We start from the raw sequence: 21,983 nt of genomic DNA, 5'->3' as shown, positions 1-21,983 counted from the left end.
TCTGTGCAGAATGCCTCATCGTCAGTTCAACTGTGGTGCAAATAGAGGAAATGGGAGAATGGAATGAAGTCCTTACAGGAGGTAGGGTGGGACAAAGAGTCATTGAAATAACTTGGGAGTTTGTGGGCTTGAAATTGATCTGGTGGCTAACTTATCCCCCGAGGTGGAGACAGAGAGATCCAGAACAGAGAGGGAAGGGTCAAGGATGGACCATGTGAAGGTGAGAGCAGGATGGAAGTTGGCAGCAAAATGACGAAACTTACAAGTTCTGTGGGTTTTAGAACATAGAACATTACAGCACAGTACAGGCCCTTTGGCCCGCAATGTTGTGCCGATATTTTACCCTGCTCTAAGATCTACCTAACCCTTCCCTCCCACATAGCTCCCCATTTCTCTATCATTCATGTGTCTATCTAAGAGTCTCTTAAATATCCCTAATGTATCTGCCCCCACAACCTCTGCCGGCAGTGTGTTCCAGGCACCCACCACTCTGTGTAAAATACTTACCGCTGACATCCCCCTTATACCTTCCTCCAATTACTTTAAAATTACGTCCCCTCGAGTTAGCCATTGTCGCCCTGGGAAAAAGTCTGACTGTCCACTCGGTCTATGCCTCTTATCATCTTATCAAGTCACCTCTCACCTCTGTTTTGTTGGTTACCCAGGCAAAGATGAGAAGTGGAAGGCAATGAAATTAAACAAGGCAATAGGGAAAAAATGGAAATGGTGTGAAGTGAAGGGAAGATTGGCTTCCCTTCAGACCAGAAATAATATGGAAAAAATATCGTGGATGTTGGAAATGCAAAATAAAAATTCAAAATGCTCAGTTGGTCATCAACCTTTCTATAGATAGTGATCTGAAACATTAGCCTTTCCTCTCTCCGCAGATGCTGCCTGACCTGCTGAGTAGTTCCAGCATTTAACTCTACCTGTCCTTGACTATTAAAGTGATTGTAGCTGTTGATTATAATGCTGTTAGCATTCTCAGCTGGGGCAACTTCAGCCATGGTAATCAATAGTGCACTAAAAGGGCAGTAAACCCTGTTCAGGTGGGAAACAGTAACCTTGTCATGCAGAGAGAACAAGGATCCAACCTCCAACTATTAGTCCAACAATTAGAACATAGAACATAGCACAGGAACAAGCTCTTTGGCCCATGATATCTGTGCCAACCACAATTCCAAATTAAACTAAACTATCTGCCTGCACATGATCCATATCCTTCCATTCCCTGCATGTTCACGTGCCTGTCTAAATGCCTCTTGGTGTCTAAATTCTACTCTACTGCTGATAGCAACAAATCAGCATTTCATGAATCAGAAATTATTTCATTCATGAGAAGCCAGTCTCTTCATTCTGTGTGTGAATATGTAAGACTCAGGAAGGAGCTATGGTGAAAATAAGAAACAAAATACTGCAGAAGCTATAGGTCTGTAAAAAAAAATATGCTGGAAACGCTCAGCAGGTCAGGCGGTATCTGTAGAGAGAGGGTTGAAGACCTTTCATCAGAAGTGGAAAGAAAAGAAATAAAGTTAGTTTTAAGTTGCAGAGAGGGTGAGGAAGCATGGATTGGCCATTGATGAAGTAAAGGATAAGGGTAATGTGTTTGATATATGTATAAAAGTTCAGATGGTGCATGAACAAACTCCTCATCCGTTAGATATTTACAGAACCGAAGCCCATGTGAATAATGAACTGTAAATGGACATGGAATTGTCCATGGGATGGAAAACAGTGAGTATTGGTAACCAACTTGTTCTCATACTCACAAAGGCATGAAAGGCTATGGACCAAGTGTTGGTAAATGGGATTAGTGTAGTTAGGTACCTGATGGTTGGCATAGACATGGTGGGCTGAAGGGCCTGCCTCTGTGCTGTATGACTCTATGATTCTTATGTACCTGTGGATCAGGGTGTACAATGACGTTCCTCAGGATTCAGCATTAGGGCCACTCCTCTCTTGAATACATCTGAATGACCCTGAACAAGCTTGGGTCAAAGTTTATATGTGACATGAAACAAAAATGAGAAAGTTAGCTGCGGATTTCTGAAAGACATAAGGAAATTGAACGGGCAGATGGCAGGTGAAGTTTAACACAGGGAAGTGTGAAGTGAAATATATTTGTAGGGAAAAGGAGGAGAGACAGGAATTAAGTAGATGAAGGGTGAAAGGTCCATTTCCCTCCACAGGTGTTGCTCGACCCACTGAGTTCCTTCAGCAGCTTGTCTTTCGCTCCAGATTCCACCATCACAGTCTCTAGAGTCTCCCCTCTAGGAATTAACTAATACTATTTTCTATAGTGGATGCAGAAACAGAGTGATTGGTTGCGGGGTGGGGAAGGGAGGTTGTGTGGATAAATCTCTGAAAGCTAAAGATGTCAAAAAAGGAAAATTAGACAAAGTATTATTTGTTTCACTAGCAGAGGTTAACATTATAAAGAAACTTCTGCGGAATCTTTATTTCATTGTTTAGACCCAACTTGGGTGATCCCTTCACTTCTGGGCTCCTCACTCAAGGGTGAGAGTCAAAGGCAGAGAGGGAAAAGAAGACGTCGAATAGAACGTTGCCAGGGAAGGAGAGTTTGAGATGTATGAACAGACTGGTGGGCAGTGACTGTCCTAATCAGGGCAGAGCAGATTAGAAGAAATGCTCAAAGCCACAGGTGGGTTGAGAGGGCAAATGAGGAGAAATTATTTTGAGTGGCTGTAAGGTCAGTGATCAGCAGACACAGATTTAAAGGCACAATGAAGCAAGTTCATTGCCATTGGCAGGTGCACCAAGGAAGGCCCCACCTGAGAGGGCAGCGGAAACAGATCCAAGAGTCACTTTCAAAATCTGACAATGAGAAACAACTTGGAGAGTGTGGAGAAAGAATGGACGAGTGGGGTTAGATTTAGTGCAGGCATGATGTGTTGAGTAGCCTCCTGTTTGGTGTCATTCTCTGGTCAAGTACATGCACATGGTTTTGATTTCAAATAACCTTTTTTATTTACATTTAGGTCTTCTGATCCTGGCACTGACTGAGGAATTGATATCCACAGCACACAAATTGTCTCCTAAGTCAATGTCTCAGAGTTATCTGATGGACTTAACAGCTGTAAGAATGATCTTACCCAAACCGAGTGCCACTTCCAAGATCATAGACCATACTAACAGACACAGGACTTCAGATGCAGATGGGAATGCCTTAACGTATCTTCAGTTAGCCCATGACTCCAAGAGGGTGGATACCAGCTTGGTTGACCCCACACCTACTGACATCCAGCCAACCGTGTCGGTCTTACCAAGGGATATAGCCCAGAATTATCACAGAACAATGGCAGTTACTGTGTCCTTGCACAATCAAAGCACTTTGTATTCAGAACAGACAGCTGCAGATGAGAGACCGCCTGCTGTTCAAAAAGATGAATTAGTGGAACCTGCACTGCTGAATGGGAATGTAACACTGCATTCTTCATTTTCCACCAGTTCGTACAGAGAACTTGTGACAATCTCTTCACCTGTTAACCATCAGTCTGAGTTGGTTTCAAGTACATCTGATACCCACAACGTCACTACATTGAAATCCTCAAATAATGAAGCCACACCGAATCAGCCCAACAACCTGCGTGACTTTAAGACTCTCCGGCAAGCTGAGGGAACAAATAATATGGAAGAAGGGGTTTTACAGACACCAGTTCTTCCTTCCTTGCCAAGTAGTTTGGCAATTAGTTCATTCGCACAGGTCCCTCTTATCTTTGATAGCTTGTCATTAAAATCACTGACAGGTCTAAACTCGGATTCGTATATCGTAACAACAGCTGAATATCCCTCATATAAAGATGCACTTCAGGATTTATTGAAAGTTAGCAATCGAAACCTCTCAGCTGTGTTTGGGTTTTATACTCCATCCTCTCTGGTGGCCTCCAGCATGAAGGAAAGCGATGCTTTAACTGCCGGCATCCTGCCAAGCACAGCTTCACCTGGGATCTCTTCAGCTTTCACTGAATCAGAGTCAACAGCAGCAGGAAGCTTCCTGAATAGAATTGTCCCTGCTGAGACCAGAGGCCCAGAAACTCCCGGCAACATTTCCCATGCAATGGAAGTCGATAAGCCTCAACAAAAAGCAACTATCTGCCTCAGCAAAGTAGACATAGCCTGGATTATTCTGGCTGTCAGTGTGCCTGTTTCATCATGCTGTAAGTAAGGGAATTAATTTCCATTTTGTGTGGATGTCAGTAGGATCAGTTACCCTACCTACATATGATTACAATAATGATTAGCAATTCAGCATGTACTCTAATGTACATTGCTAATGAACAGATCTCAACCCCCTCAGACTGATGGTGTATTGCAGTGAGGAGTGTCTAGGGCAACCTTATACTGTAGGAAGGGGATAAGGAAGGGAGTTTAAGGAAGGGGAAAGGGAAGGAGCTAGGGAAGGGGATAAGGGATAAGGGAGGGGATAAGGAAGGGAATAACGAAGGGGATAAGGAGGGGATAGGGAAGGGGATAAGGATGCTACTACCTTACACTGTAGGAAAGACATAAGGAAGGGTATAAGAACATATAGGGTGTAAAGCCCATCACTTTAGTATTTGAGTTCATTCCTTGTTTAACCAAAGCAAGTCCAGAAAACAAACCACAGTAAGCTGCTGCGGAGATGTCTCAATTAATTCTGTAGTTAATAAAGTTCATAACCATCTTAACTTCTTCATACACAGTGGGCAGGAAGTGTTAACATAGATAAAACAGTACAGCACAGGAACAGGCCCTTCAGCCCACGATGTTGTGCTGAACTAATTAAATGGAATAAGTACAGTCAGTTATCAGAATCTGTCACCCAGTCTCAGTAGGAGCAGAGAGTGAGCGGCAGTGCGCAGGATGTGGAGGGGGTGGGGGACGATAATTAGTAATTGGTTTATTATTGTCACATGTTACAAGATACAGTGAAAAGCTTATGTTTGCATGCCATCCAGACAGATCATTCCATACATAAGGATATGCAAGTACTACAAAAGGAAAAACAATAACAGAATGCAGAATATAGCATTAGGAACACTGAGCATGGAGCACTGAGCATAGCGCATGGAACACAGAACATTGAACATGGAACACAGCACACTGAACATAGAATACTGAAGATAGAACACAGCACACTGAACATAGAACATAGAGCATAGGACACTGAACATAGAACACAGCACACTGAACATAGGATACTGAACATAGAACACAGCACACTGAACATAGAATACTGAACATAGGACATTGAACATAGAACACAGCACACTGAACATTGAACATAGAGCATAGAACACTGAACACAGAATACAGCACACTGAACATAGAACACTGAACATAGAACACAGCACACTGAACATAGGATACTGAACATAGAACACAGCACACTGAACATAGAATACTGAACATAGGACATTGAACATAGAACACAGCACACTGAACATTGAACATAGAGCATAGAACACTGAACACAGAATACAGCACACTGAACATAGAACACTGAACATAGAACACAGCACACTGAACATAGAATACTGAACATAGGACATTGAACATAGGACACAGCACACTGAACATAGAACATAGAACATAGAACATAGAACACTGAACATAGAGCATGGAACACTGAACATAGAACACAGCACACTGAACATTGAACATAGAGCATAGAACACTGAACATGGAATACAGCACACTGAACATAGAATATTGAACATAGAGCATGGAACACTGAACATAGGACACAGCACACTGAACATTGAACATAGAGCATAGGACACTGAACATAGAACACAGCACACTGAACATAGGACTGAACATAGAACACAGCACACTGAACATAGAATACTGAACATAGGACATTGAACATAGGACACAGCACACTGAACATAGAACACTGAACATAGAGCATGGAACACTGAACATAGAACACAGCTCACTGAACAAAGCACATTGAACATAGAACACTGAATATTGAACGTAAAACACCAAACATTGAACATAGACATTGAACATTTCAATACACAAAGGACTTGACCCCTCTTTCAAGCAAGTGCCTCAGCAGCTGCCTGCGACATGGTGGTAACTGAACCCTAGATTGTGGATCAGATGTGAAATGTCACACATTGGGAGCATTTCTCATCCCGAAAAAGAAGCACAATGTGGCGCGATTTATAAATATTTATGTCGTCTGACTTGAAATGCTTGTCAGTGGTGAAAGTAGCTTTTTTCTCCTTACTGTGCTATAAATAAATATGCCCAGGGCACTTTGCAGAGTTATCAGACATCAAAGTTCAACAAAGTACACACAGTAAAAGAACAAAATAGAGAGTTGAATAATCTGTTAACTTCGTCTGCAGATATGACAGTGAGAAATAGCTGAGATCCTGGGTGGGCTAAAAATTGATAATGGGTATGCATTAGAAAGGCTGATTGTAGACAATATATATTTAGGTCTCGGTTATTATTATCACATATAGCGAGATACAGTGAAAAGCTTTAATTTTGCATGCCATCCAGACAGATCATACCATACGTAAGTACATCGAGGTAGTAAAAAGAAAACAGAATGCAAAATATAGTGTTGCAGTTACAGGGAAAGTGCAGTGCCAGTAGACAAATAAAGTGCAAGGGCCACAACAAGGTAGACTGGGAGATCAAGAGTTCATCTTTTAGCATAAGAGAAGTCCATTCAAGAGTCTAATAACAGTGGGATAGAAGCTGTCCTTGAGTCTGGTGGTACATGTTCTCAGGCTTTTATATCTTCTGCCTTACGGCAGGGAGGAGAAGAGGGAATGTCCAGGGTGGGAGGGATCTTTGACTATGCTGGCTGCTTTCCCAAGGCAGCAGGAAGTGTAGACAGAATCAATGGAGGGGAGGCTGGTTTTCATGATCGACTGAGCTGTGTCCACAACTCTCTGCAATTTTTTGTGGTCTTGGGCAGAGCAGTTGCCATACCAAGCCGTGATGCATCCGGATAGGATGCTTTCTATGGTGCATCTATAAAAATTGGTAGGAATCTTTGCAGATAAGTCACTAGGTCCAAACAGGATGAATATAGGTTGCTAAAGGAGACAAGGGTTGAAGTTGTGGACATACTGTTTATGATCTTCCACCTTTAAACATGGAGATGGTGCCAAAAAACTGGAGAATTGCTTTGTAAAAAAAGGATGTACAGACACATCCAGAGACAAGTCAATCAGTATAACACTGGTGGGGAAACTCAGAGATCAGAACATGGGACAAAGTTAATAGTTATTTGGACACATGGACTGGTAAAGAAAAGCTAACACAGATTTTTTAAGGCAATTCATAATTGTTGAACAACTGGGTGTTTTTCATGAGGTAATAGGAAGGATTAATTAGGGCAACAGAGTTGACAAGTTGTGTGCATCGGCTTTCGAAAGGCATTTGATAAAGGGCCCGACAAAGGGACATCAGTAAAACTGAAGTAGATGGTGGAAAGGGTCAGTAGCAGCATGAACCTAAAGTGTAGAACAGTGGCTATGTCATCAGCTGAAGATTGTACTCATGTTAATGAACCAAAACTAGCCATGAGCAATATTATGGGAGATCTGTTCACATATCTGAAGAAAACATCAAAAAGCCCATGTCTACAAAGTTGCCTGCAGGATACTTATAAAGTGGACAAACAATGAATGCTCCTGAGTGAGTTTTAGGAACAATAATGACCTGAGAGTGCTATAAACAGGGTAGTGTGGACCATAATGTATATAACAACAGACGTCCACTTACATTTGTGGTCATTGTGGTAATGAGTCCAGATCGGAAGAGATCTTTCTGGGAATTGTCCCAACCAGCAGGTTTGTGTTTGCTGTGAGTTTGAGTTTGTCCACCCATCTTTCTTTGAATGCTGACCCATGGGAGTTAAAAACAAAGCCACCATTCCCACAAACACCTCATGCAACAATTAACTTACAACAATCAGGTGCTGCACATTTATTTTTCTTGCCCTTTTTATCTGTCAATTATTTTTATTGGAATAGGTTTGAAAATAGGTTGAGATTCTTTGCGATAGCTGTATCTTCACCCCTATTCCCTCCCTGTAATTGTCCGCATCTGCTTAAATTGCACCCATTTACAATGTCCTGTTTCCACCAATGTCCTACCTTCATCCATTCAAATCCACAGGTGGGGCTATAGATAATATGACAATGGTTGACTCCAAAGAACCTGAGTGCCAATTACCACCTTATCATTTCCGTAAAAGTGCAGCAACAGAACTTAATGACTTTAGCTGATAATTTCTGTCTTCCACATATATACAATGTGCACTTCAACTTCAAATTTGAGTCAAGAATGCACTGGGTAAGAAGTCTAAAATGAAACATTAAACTAGTATACGTCTCCAAATTTGTGATAGGATGCACCAAACCCAATCGTAACAACTTCCTTTTGTAAATTAGTAGAAAACAATGAACATATTTAGTTTAAATGATCCACCAAATAGTTTTTAATCATCTCTCCTGTATTCTAACCCTAGCAGGTATCTGTATAAGACCGGTGTATCAGTGTGTTTCTGTTCCAATTTTCATCTGTTAAGTGCTAATCCAGAAGGGAGGAATCTTCTGACCAATCTGCTGGTCAGTTTAGGAGAGGGACTTTCCGACACAAGAGGCTTTATCCTTGTCTCGGTCCACAAGTTCACTTAAGAAAAAATGCTTATTATTCCCTAGAATTATGGAAACATGCGTATTAACATCTTAACCACCTTTTATCTCAGTGTTTCTCTTCAACATTTGTGGACCTACTTTGCAGCGAAAATGTCATTTTTCATTCAGTGGGAAGTTGATCAAACATGTAAAACTGGGACAGTCACCAACTGAGCAACTTTCTTGCTGCAAACCTATCTTTGCGGCACTGAAAAGAAAAACAAAAGCAGGTACACCTGCTTCTAATATTCAAGGGCATTTTGCACTAGATGTTGTATTGTGACCCCCAATTTCAAAAGGGCAATGGGCTTAGTAATAAATGAGGCCCAGAGACCTTGGGCTTTAGCACTGTTGGATAAGGAGTATCAAATTCAGGGAGGCAGCAGCACTTAGTGGGTGTAACTGTTAATAAAAGAATAAGTTGTTCTGGTCATCAGAGAGTCATGGAGTTGTAATGGCACAGAAACTTCGGCCCACCATGTCTATGCCAACCCTTTTGCCCGTCTACACTAATCCCATTTGTCTGAACTATAACTGCATCCTTCTATGCCTTGGCTATTTAACTGCAATAAGCAGTCTGCTGGAGGAACTCAGTTGGGGGAAAGTACTGGCTGATGCTTCAGGTCAAAACCTTGCATCAGGACATAGATAGGGTGAATATACATCAATCTTTTTCCCAGGGGAAGGGAATCAAAAACTAGTGGGCATAGATTTAAGGTGGGTGGGGAAAGATTTAAAAGGGACACAAGGGGCAATTTCTCCACACAGAGGGTGGTGCATATATGGAATGAGCTGCCAGAGGAAGTGATAGAGGCATATACAATAAGAACCTTTAAAAGACACTTGGACAGGTACATGGATGTGAAAGGTTTAGAGGGATATGGGCCAAATGCAAGCAAATGGAATTAGCTTAGATGGGCATCTTGGTCAGCATGGATGAGTTAGGCTGAAGGGCCTATTTCTATGCTGTATAGCTCTGTGACTCTATGACTCTATTTAATGGCCACAGGTTTACAGAGAACAGAGCAAAGGGGTGCCAGCCAGCAGTGCTTTGGGATAGGCTACAGTAACAGAGGCTGGATCAGGGTCGCAAGAATAGATGAGCTGAGGCAAGAGAGGGAGAGGTGGAGTGGGTGGCTGGAGAACAGAGATGGATGAATTTGGTCTTCTCAATGATATAAAACTCCAATAATCCACTATCTGACTGGTTCCCAGATTCTGTGCTCCCTGAAGCTTACTGAGCTCACTGTAGAACTTGTTATAACACTGTGTAACATTTTGTTTAAAAAAAAGAAAAATGGATTGGGGAATAATATATAATAATATCCAATAGTCTCTAAAATCTGTCAGTCCAGCACCACCAAAGTCCCAAACTTGCCGGACTATCAGAGTTAGTTATGGAGAATTTCTTCTTATTCAGGACTAGCTGTCAGGGAGCAGTGTCAGGGAGGGACAAAGAAGCTGCTTGTGTGATATTTATTGATCCTCGTTTCCTAAAGGTGTTATCCACTGCTGTAAAATTAAGATACGAGTTTTGAATCAACATCAAAGCAGGATAATGGGGATCAGCAGACAGTAAAATAAGGTTTGTTGGATTGTTTGCCATTTATTCAGGACATGGAATAATATTTTCTTAAACATGAATCTGTTGACAAGTGGAACACTTAGGTTTAATAGCTCCAACTGCAGGGAACATCAGTGCACGGCAGTCCCTTCAACGCTCTTGTTAAGACTTTCTGCCAGCAAGTGGTATTACTGACTACCCTGAAGACCAATTTAGTGAGATAATCTCATAAAAGCTGTTTGATAAGCCACTACAGCAAACATTGACATACAATGTGAGGCAATGTGTTTCCTTATACATAAAATTAACTCTGTTCTCTCTTGACAGCAGTTTTACTTACAGTGTGCTGTATGCAGAAAAAGAGGAAGACATCAAATCCTGAAAACAATTTAAGTTATTGGAACAATGCAATCACTATGGATTATTTCAATAGACACGCTGTGGAACTTCCGAGAGAAATCCAGTCACTTGAAACATCAGAGGTAATTTTAAAAAAATACGTTGAAATCATGGATAGAATTAAGTAAATGATTTCATTCTGATATAAAAAAAAGACTAAATATCTGACTCCAGGCAGATGATCATTTACCAGTCACATAAGCTTACATGGTGGTTATTCACTTAAAGGATATGTGAGTGTCACTCTTAAGGCCAGTATTTACTGCCCAAAATTAATTGTTTGGAGAAGGTGGGGCTGGGCCAGCTTTTAGAACTGCTGCAGTCCTTCGGGTGAAGATGCTGATAGGGAGGTCATCCAGGATTTAGACCCAGTGATGGTGAAGGACCGGCAATATATTTCCAAGATGGTAGGAAACTCGAAGGGGAACCTGCAGGCCTTCCTCATGCCTGCTGTCCTTGTCCTTCTTGGTGGTGGAGGCCACAGGTTTAGGAGGTGCTGTTGGAGTAGACAAGTAACTGTAGTGCATTTTGTAAACAGTACACACCACATCGACAGTGTGTCCTTGGTGGAGGGAGAAAATGTTTTCAGGGTGGTGGATAGTGTGCGAATCACATGGTCTGCTTTGTCCTGGGTGGTGTCAGCCTTCTTCAGAGCCGGACCCAGACACGTCAGGGATCACATTCCTGACGTGCCTTGTAGATGGTGGAAAGACCTTTAGGGTGTCACAAGGCAAGTCACTTGCTACAGGATATCCAGTCTCTGACCTGCACCCGTAGCTGTGGTATTTATGTGGATGGGCCAGTTGAGCTTCTAGTCAGTGGTGACATGCATCACGTTGGTTCTAGGAGATTCAGTGATGACAAAGTCATTGAATGTCAGGTGTAGGTGGTTTGACCAGCCATTGGAATTGTCATTGTCTGGCACTTAAACTGGTACAAATATTACTTGCCACTTAGAGTCATAGAGTGATACAGCATAGAAACAGGCTCTTCAGCTCAACACGTCATGTCGACTGTGTTGCCCTGTGAACTAGTCCCATCTGCATGCATTTTGCCCCCCCTATCCACATACTTAACCAGATGGCTTTTAAATGTTGCTAATGTGCCCACCTCTACCACTATTTCTGGCAGCTCATTCCAAATACACACCACCCTTTGTGTGAAGAAGCTGCCCAATGTCTCTTTTAAGTCTTTCACCTCTGATCTTAAACCTATGCCCTCTTGTTTTTAGCTTCCCCTCAGAGAAAACTGTGCTTTCACCCTGTCTATGCCCCTCATGATCTTGTAAACCTCTATCAGGTCACCCCTCAAACTCCTGCATTCCAGGTAATAAAGTCCTAGCCTATGCAACCTCTCCTTGTAACTCAGACCCCCAAGTCCAGGCAACATCCTGGTAAATCTTTTCTGCATTCTTTCTAGTTTAATAACATCTTTCCTGTAACAGGGTGACCAAAACTGTACACAATACTCCAAGTGCAACCTCACCAACATCTTATATAACTGCATCATAACTTCCCAATTCCTATACTCAGTGCCCTGATTGATGAAGGCCAGTTTGTCAAACACCTTCTTCACCACCCTATCTACCTGTGACACCACTTTCAGTGAACTATACACTTGCAATCCGAGACCCCTCCGTTCCATAACGCTTCCCAGCGCCCTACCATTCACTATATGTCCTACTCTGGCTTGATCTCCCAAAATGCAATACCTCACATTTACCTGGATTGAAAGCCATTTGCCAATCCTCAGCCCACATACCTAGCTGATCAAGATCCCCCTGTAATTTTTCATAACCCTCTACACAATCTACAACACGACCTATTTTAGTATTATCTGCAAACTTACTAACCATGCCTTGTACATTCACATCCAAATCGTTTATATAAATTTACAAACAACAAAGGGTCCCAGCACCGACCCCTGTGACACACCACTAGACACAGGCCTCCAGTCTGAGAAACAACCCTTGACCATCACCGTCTGCTTCCTACCACTGAGCCAATTATGAATCTAATCCACTATTGCCCCTGGATCCCATGTGATCCAACATTCCACACTAGCCTGCCATGAGGGACCTTGTCAAAGGCCTAGCTAAGGTCCATATAGACAATATCCACTGCTCTACCCTCGTTTACCCTCTTGGTTACCTCCTCAAAGAACTCCAAGAGATTTGTCAGACACTACTTCCCACGCATAAAGCTGTGCTGACTGTCCCAAATCAGACCTGTCTCTCCAAATGCTGGTAAATCCTGTCCCTCAGAATTCCCTCCAGCAATTTACCCACCACCAATGTCAGACTCACCAGCCTGTAGATTCCTGGCTTGTTATTACTACCCTTTTTAAACAAGGGTACCACATTAGCTTCTCTCCAGAACCTCACCTATGAACAGAGATGAAGCAAAAATCTCTGCAAGGGCCTCCACAGTTTCTTCTCTAGCTTCCCACAAGGTCTGAGAATGCACTAGGTCAGTCCCTGGGGATTCATCCACAGTGCACTTCAAGGCCTCCAATACCTCCTCCTTGCTAGTTTGTAGGTGCTCCAAGACAACACCACTCACTTCCCCCATTTCCTTAACTTCCATTGTTTTCTCCACAGTAAAAACTGAAGAGAAATATTCATTAACAATCGGACCCATTTCCTTTGGTTCCACACTTTGATTGCATGCTGATCTTTAAGGGGACCTATTCTCTCCCTAGCCACCCTTCCACTCTTAATATACCTATAGAGAATCTCTTGGGATTTTGCTTCACCTTGCCTGCCAGATCCTTTGCCCTCCTAACTTCTCTCTTAAGTGCACTCCTACTTGTAGTCATCAAGAGATTCACTAGTTCTCGACTGCTGATGTGCAGTCTATGCCTCCTTTCTCTTAACCAATATCACTCATCAACCAGGGTTCCTGAAACCTGCCAGTCTTGCCCTTCACCCTAACAGGAACATGCAGGTCCTGAACTCTTGACATCACACTTTTAAAGGCCTTCCACTTGGCAGATGCTCCTTTCCCTACAAACAATCTCGCCCAATCAACCACAGCAGGATCCCACCTAATGGCTCCAAAATTTGCTCTGCCCTAGTTCAGGACCTTAACCTGTGAACTGGTCGTGTCCTCCTCCATAACTATTTTAAAACTAATAAAATTATAGTCACTGGACCCAAAGTGCTCGCCAACAGACAATTCCGCCATTTGCCTTACTTCATTCCCTAGGAGGAGGCCCAGTGTTGCACCCTCTCTAGTAGTTCCCTCTATATATTGATCAAGGAAGCTTTCTTGGACATATTTCACAAATTCCACTCTGTCCAAGACTTTCACACTATGGTTTGCCCAGTCAATATTAGCAAAGTTAAAATCTCCCACTAATACTACCCTATTACGTTTATAACTAACTCTCTCTACATATCTGCACCTCCAAATCCCACTGACTATTGGAGGGCCTATAATACAATCCCATAAGTGTGACCTTTCTATTTCTAAGTTCTACCCATATGGCCTCGCTGGATGATCCCCCAAGAATATCCTCTCTAAGGACCGTTGTTATGTTCATCAAGAAGGCAAATCCCCCTCCTTTCTTACTTGCACCTCTGTCACACCTGTAGCATGTGTCCTGGAACATTGAGCTGCCAGTCCTGCCCTTTGCTCAGTCATGTTGCTGTTACGACTATGATATCCCAGTCCCCAGAGCCAATCCACAACCTGAGTTCATCCGCTTTACCTGTCAAGCCTCTTGTAATGAAATAACTGCAGTTTAAACCAATGGTCTTTCCTCTCCCTTTGTTGTGCTCCTGTCTGTCCTGATGACTAAATTTGCTCTGATTGGCTATAGTATTATCCCCTGATTTCTCATCAGCCACTCCACTGCTCAGGACCCCACCCCCGTGACTCAAGTTTAAACTCTCCCGAGTAGCACTAGCAAATCTCCCAGCCAGGATATTGGTCCCCTTCCAGTTCAGGTGCAATCTGTCTCTCTTGTACAGGTCACCCCTACCCTGGAAGAGATCCCAATGATCTAAGAACTGAATTCCTGCTCCCTGCACCAGCTCCTCAGCTATCTTTGTATTTCTACCCTTACTAGCACGTGGCACTGGGAGTAATCCAGTGATTACTACCCTAGTGGTCCTGCTTTTTAGGTTCTCTGCTAGCTCCTTATATTCACTGCGCAGGACCTCATCCTTCTTTCTATGTCGTTGGTACCAACGTGCACCACGACCTCTGGCTGCTCACCCTTCCCCTTGAGAATGTTCTGCAGCCGCTCCGAGACATCCCTGACCCTGGCACCTGGGAGGCAACACACCACCCTAGCGTCTCTTTTGTGGCCACAGAATTTTATATCTGAATTTTACTATCGAGTCTCCTGTCACTATCACCCTTCCTGACTTCCCCCGACCCACTGAGCCTCAGAGCCAGTCTCAGTGCCACCGACCTGGCTACTGCTGCTGTGCCCAGAAAAGGTCACCCTCCCAGCAGTATCTAAAAGGGTATACCTGTTGCTGAGGTGAATGGCCATGGGGGACCCTGCACTGTCTGTCTCTTCCCCTTACCTCTCCTAATGGTCACCCAACTATCTGCAGCCTGCTTCTTAGGTGTGACCACCTCACTAAAGCTCTTGTCTATGATGTTCTCAGCATCCTAGATGACCCTAAGTATGTCCAACTCCAGCTCTAGTTCCTTAATGCACCCAGCCAGGAGCGGCAGCTGGGCACACTTCCTACAGGTGAAGTCATCAGGGACACTGCCAGTCTCCCTGATCTCTCACTTCCTGCAGGAGGAGCATCCCACTGCCCTAACTGACATCCCAGCTACTCTAATAGGAAGAATAATTCTAAGGAAAACCTTACCTGATCAGCTTCCTCTCACCAAAGCCTCCTGAACCAAAGCCTCAGCACTTATACTCAACCATGGCACTTACTGCGCAAACACTGCCACTCCCAAAAATGGCCGGCCCAAACTTGCCAATGGATTAACAGCCCATTCCTGATGTTGTCCAGGTCTTGTTGAATGCAGGCATGGGCTGCTTCATTTCCTAAAGAGCTGCAAATGGAGTTGAAGATTATGCAGTTAGAAATAGACGCACCATCTTACAATGGAAGGAAGGTCATTGATGAAGCATCTGAGGATGGCTGGGCCTTAGGAGCTCCTGAACTAAAGTGCTGGAGTTCGGATGACTGAGCTACAACAACTACAACCTCTGTGTGAGGTACGGATCCAACCACTGGATTGCTTCCCCTTGATACCCAGTGAATTCAGTTTTACCTCAGCTCCTTGATGCTTACAAAGTCAAGTGCTGCCTTGATGTCACCTCACCTGGAATTCAGGTCTTTGGTCAAAATTCAGAACAAGGCTACATTGGGATCTGGAGTCGAGCACTTCTGATAAAACTGAAAGCGAGCATTAGTTGTCAGGTTGCTATTAACTAGGCATTTCTTGCTAGCAGATCCAGTGATAGTTGGTAATTGGTTTATTGTTGTCACATGTATTGAGGTACAGGGAAAAACTGTTTTGCATGCCATCCATACAGATCATTTCATTACAACAGTAGCTTGAGGTAAATCAAAGGAAAAGCAATAACAGAATGCAGAATATAGTGTTATACTTACAGAGGAAGTGTAGTGCAGGCAGACAATGAGGTGCAAGGCCATGACAAGATAGATTGTGAGGTCAAAAGTCCACCTTATCATACAAGAGGTCCATTCAATAGTCATAACAGTGGGACAGAAGCTGTCCTTGAGTCTGGTGGTACGTGCTTTCAGGCTTGTGTATCTTCTGCCTGATGGGAGGGGGTGAGGAGAGAGAATGTCTGGGATGGGTGGGGTCTTTGATTATGTTGGCTGCTTTACTGAGGCAGTGGGAAGTGTAGACAGAAGAGGGGAGGCTGGTTTCCGTGATGTGCTGAGCTGTGTCCACAACTCTCTGTAGTTTCTTGTGGTCTCAGGCAGAGCAGTTGCCGTACCAAGTTGTGATGCATCTGGATAGGATGCTTTCTATGGTGCTTCTGTAAAAAGGGTCAACAGGGACATGCTGAATTTCTCATGCCTCCTGAGGAAGTAAAGGCTGGTGCATGAAACGGGAACCAGAATAAAAAATTACACAGAAGAGGAGGCACCCTGTACTGAGGACCAGGAGCAGGATATAGCACTGCAATAAACACAGAAATATGGGAGGATGGAGCGTGAGGATAGTTTAACCACATAAATTCTGAGCACGAGTTAAATTAGACTCAGTTCCAGGCACAAGATGGCAGGTAGGAGTACGTTATCACATCAGCAAAAAAGAAGGTGCATTGCAAATTTAATCTTCCTACTTACAAGGTACCCAGGAAAGATAAAGAACGAATAAATGGTGCTGGCAATATTGCCCAAGTAGAGGAGCTAAAACTAAGGTATTACAACTCTTCTAGAAGTGTGCAAATGGGCCACCAAATAGCAGGAAAGAAGTAGACAAACAAGTTCTTAAGGAAGTTCTAGAAAGATGTAACTGTAGAATTATGATAATAGAGTCATAGAGTTATACAGCACAGAAACAGGCCCTTCAGTCCAAGTGGTCCATGCCAACCACAATGCCCCATCCAAGCTAGTCCCATTTGCCAGCATTTGGCCCATAACCTTCTAAACCTCTCCAATCCATGTACCTGTCTAACTGCCTATGAGGGATAATAGGGACCAATCGTTCTAATAGACTAGAAAATGGGGGGATGGGGAAGAAGCCCTGAAATGTGGAAGGGAACTCTCTTGATCAGTGTGTTACCAGCCCAATGCCAAACTGATCCTAGTTCTGGGGAATGAAGTGGGATGTGTTGTATGAACTTCTATTCAATAGCACAAGAAAAGACAAAGTACAAATAAACACAATGTTGGTTAACTGGGGAAGGTCCAATTTAAGTGAGCTGGGGAAAAAAACACTAATTTCTGTGCAATGAGATCACAAATTGAGCAGTAGGAGGTATTTAAATAGGATTGGTTCATGTAATGTTTAGACACATTTCTAAGGAAGGATATACAGAGCTAGAGGGTCTTGGAAGAAAGAAGAGGCTTTATGGGACTCATTAGACAATAGAGAACCAAGATGATGATAGAAAGAAAAGAACGTAGCGTAGCGGTTAGTGCGACACTATTACAGCGCCAGCAATCGGGGTTCGATTCCCGTCGCTGTCTGTAAGGAGTTTGTACATTCTCCCGTGTCTGCGTGGGTTTCCTCCGGGTGCTCCGGTTTCCTCCCACATTCGAAAGACATACGGGTAGGTTAATTTGGGGTTTAAAATGGGCGGTGCGGACTCATTGGGCCGAAAGGGCCTGTCACCACACTGTAAATAAAATTTTTTAAAAAACAGAACTAAAAATGGACATGATAACACTCCCAGACAACCTTGACCCACTGCAATTTGTCTACCACTGAAGCAGGTCCACAGTGGACGCCATCTCCCTGGCCCTACATTCATCCAAGTTAGATTATTGTTTATTGACTACAGCTCCATCTTCAATACTATAATTCCAAGCAAACTCACCTCCAAACTCCTAGACCTGGGACTCAACACCTCCTTTTACAACTGGATCCTTGACTTCCTGACCAACAGACTGCAATCAGTAAGGATAGGCAGCAACACCTCTGCCTCAATTTCCTCAACACTGGTGTCCAACAAGGCTGCATCCTCAGCTCCTTACTTTACTGCCCTATATACTCATGACTGCTTGGCCAAATGCTGCTCTAACTCCAGCTACAAGTCTGTAGATGACACCACTGTAGTGGGCTGAATCCCAAATAACGATGTCAAAGTACAGGAAGAAGATCGAGAGTTTAGTGGCATGGTGTCATGACAGCATCCTTTCCCTCAATGTCAACAAGACTAAAGAGCTGGTCATTGACTTCAGGAAGGGGGCAGTGCACACATCAGTGGTGCTGAGGTCGAGACAGTTGAGAGCTTCAAGTTCCTAGGAGTGAACATCACTAATAGCCTGTCCTGATCCAACCCATGTAGACGCCAGGGTAGAAGAAAGCTCACCAGTACCTCTCCTTCCTCAGTTGATATCTTTAAGAAATTCATAAACAAAGTCAAAGGAAAGCTGGTGCCAAAAAAAGAACTGTTATTGATCAATTTTTGAAAATGAAGGGAATCGAGAGATATGGGTCAGTGCAGGAAAGTGACACTGAGGTAAAAGATCAGACACTATCTGATTGAATGTTGGAGCAGGCACAATGGCCAAATGGCCTCTTCCTCACTTGTATTTGTTATGTTCTTGTGGAGGCAAAGCATGTGGCTGAGGTGTGGAATGAATACATTTACTGATTTCAATTGATTCCTACCAAGCCAGCAATAAAGGAGGAGGAAAACGTAATAGTGGGCAGGAGAAAAGTAAAGGAGATAGCTGCCAAAATAGTAAAGAACCCTCGGTCACTGAGGGGAGTTAGGGAGGAATTTGCAGATTCTGACCACCACTTTCCAGTCCTCCTTGTGCATATGGGTGATCCAAACTGGAGGACTGCAAATTTTACAGCCCTGTTTAAAAACACACAAAGCATAAGCACAGCAACTACAGATCAGTGATGCTAACATTGGTGATAACACAACAATCTGCAACTACTTTCATTGTATTTGGGGAGCTCAGGGCTAATAAACGAGAGTCAGCCAGGATTTGTTCAAGGCCAGTTCTGAGGAACAGTTGTTGACCTGTAACATTAACTCTGTTTCTCTCTCCTCAAATGCTTTTGACATTTTTAGTATCTTCCTCAGATTTCCAACATCTGCGGTATTTTGCTTCTGTTTTCTAAAATCATGGTTGATTTCTTTTGAGGAGTAACAGACAGGGTTGATGCAGGGTTTGTGGTTAATCTTATTTGCACAATCTTTTAAAAGTGATTGATGAGATTCATACTCGGAAAAATTAAAGCAATAGGATTAAAGAGACACTAGCAGAAAAATAAGTTAAAGGACTAAAGATGAGTGTGATGGAGACTGGAGGGAAATGGAGAGAGGAGTTCACTGGAGTTGTCTGACAGATTGGTCTTCATTCTGACTTAGAGGTGACCTGGACACAGTGTGAAAAGCATAAGTCTACAGACAGCACGGATATCAGGAATGAACAAAGCCTTGGCACATATAGTAGCATGTGTCAGAACATCCCAAACATGTGAAAGGGATGGCACGTGACATTTGAAGTGTAATGCAGAAGGGTGTGAAGTCACTGGCATGACGATATAAACTACACGGTACAATTAATTGTTAGTGAGGGGGCAGGGAGCCCGGTGCATCTGTGTAGAAGGTCAACAGGGCTGTTAGAGAAACACATGGGATCACTGGCTTTTTAAAGAGAAGGACAATCTGTTTAGACCTCACATCAACATTTTGTGTTCAGCCCAGGAACACTATTTTAAGAAACTTATGAAGGCTATGAAGCAGGAAAAGTAATGTAATGGAATGGTCTCATGTATAGTACTGGACATTAAAGGGAAATCTTGGAAATTTTCCCAGTGAATGACCAACAAGTATAGGATCTCCACAGATTATTAATGAGACTTTTTCACAGCTGATTTAACAGTAAACTTTCCAATTATGTTCCAGAATTGGTGTTCAGGAGGAACCGTGGAGTGCTGATCTATCCACAGCATTATGTTAGGGAATTCTTCTTAAACAGAGAGGTGGCTGTCAGGAACTCAGGTAGAGACCAGCGACATATTGCTAACATGAGAAACTAAAATAGGAACTCAGGAGAGGCTTCATTACACAGAAAGTAGTGACAATGAAAATCCTGCAGTAACAATGCATGATTGAGGTAAACAGCAGTGAAGTATTTAAGGGGAGACTGAAGAAGCCCATGGAGATATTGGTAATTGGTTTATTACTGTCACATGTACTGAGATACAGTGAAAAGCTTTGGTTTTGCGTGCCATCCAGACAGATTATTCCATACATAATTACTTTGAGGTAGTAAAAAGAAAACTGAATGCAGAATATAGTGTTACAGTTACAGAGAAAGTGCAGTGCATGTAGACAAATAAATACAAGGGCCACGGCAAGGTAGATTGGGAGATCAAGAATTCATCTTTACAAAGAGGGAGAGGGAGAGGCTTGAGTGGAAATATAAACGGCCTGATTGTGGGCTGAGTATTTTATGAGTAAGCATGGAATTGACAAAGGACGTAATTCTTACCAACATATCAGTGGTGAAAAGTATCCGCACATGAAAAATATTACAGTACTTGCAGGTTGGTCTAGAGATGCTTGCTTTTATTTTTCAGGACTGCCTGTCTGAACCACAATCCCCTCCGAATGGTGACTATGTGGACACTGGAATGGTCCTCGTCAATCCATTTTGCCAAGAAACGCTCTCCTCCCAGAAGTCAGAGAACTTCTGAGTTGTAATCTCGTGACCAGGAAGGCAGAGTGAAGCTGCGTTTTCTGTGGTGGCTCTAAGATATTTATTATGATCAGCCAGCTGTTTGAACCAATGGACCGCATTTCCAAAACCTCACAGATCTTTTTTATATGTGTAAAGAAGACTTTACAAAACTGCGCTTTATAAAATTAAAGTATTTCTAAACAGAAAACTATTTCATTATTTGACTGTTTCTTTGTGATTTCCCTGGTTTATTGCTGGTGAGCTTTTATTCCACATATAATATTCTGTATTTATTTATTGGAAATATGAAATAAAAAGAAATAAAACACCAACCACAGAACAGTTGAACCTTGATGACAGGAAGCTGCTAGAACTGCCACTCCTTGGTCATTCTGTGAAAATGTGTCATTGAACACTGTATTTAAATATACCTGCTACATTGGGGTCAGACACTGTGCAGAAGGTAGAACTGCTGTCTTACAGCTCCAGTGACCCAGGTTCAATCCCAACCTCAGGTGCTCTCTGTGTGCAGTTTGCATGTTCTCCCTGTGACTGCATGGGTTTCCTCTGGGTGCTCTGGTTTCCTCCCACATCTCAAAGATGTGCAGGTTGGTAGGTGGATTGGCTGCACTAAATTTCCCCTGGTGTACATGTACAGCAGGCCAGTCAGGGTGGAGTTGATGGGCCCTTAGTGAGAATGGATTGGGGGGAAATAAGCAGTGAAAGGGGTTGACCTGGGAGCTGGCAGAGACTTGATGTGCCAAATAGCCTCCTTTAACTTGTAAGAAGACATGAAAATATGGAAAATTAGTAAACAAGCATGGATTAATAAAGGAATAAGGTTAATAAAGGACAAATATGGATTAGAGTCATGAAGTTATACAGCACGGAAACAGGCCCTTTGGCTCAACTCATCCATGCCGACCAAGGTGCCTACCTGAGCTAATCCCACTTGCCTGTGTTTGGCCCATATCCCTCCAAACCTTTCCTATCCATGGAACTGCCTAAATGTCTTTTA

General features: G+C 43.0%; 1 protein-coding gene across 3 annotated transcripts in view; it reads left to right on the top strand.

The window, feature by feature from the left end:
- The window catches only part of tmem108 (transmembrane protein 108), a 48,339-nt gene extending 27,130 nt beyond the window's left edge, over positions 1–21,209 (top strand). For 2 of the 3 annotated variants that reach the window (XM_052016659.1, XM_052016658.1), the window contains exons 4-6: positions 3,000–4,178; positions 10,567–10,721; positions 20,865–21,209. In XM_052016659.1, coding sequence (XP_051872619.1) covers positions 3,000–4,178; positions 10,567–10,721; positions 20,865–20,981 — 1,451 coding nt within the window. In that variant the 3' untranslated portion in view covers positions 20,982–21,209. The remainder of the gene's footprint in view (positions 1–2,999; positions 4,179–10,566; positions 10,722–20,864) is intronic. The other variant, XM_052016660.1, reaches the window with a different exon arrangement.
- Positions 21,210–21,983: the final 774 nt, after the last annotated feature.

The sequence above is a fragment of the Pristis pectinata genome, chromosome 5 (genome assembly GCF_009764475.1).
Source record: "Pristis pectinata isolate sPriPec2 chromosome 5, sPriPec2.1.pri, whole genome shotgun sequence".
In the NCBI taxonomy this organism is placed as follows: Eukaryota; Metazoa; Chordata; class Chondrichthyes; order Rhinopristiformes; family Pristidae; genus Pristis; species Pristis pectinata.
This window is presented reverse-complemented; position numbering and strand designations above follow the sequence as displayed.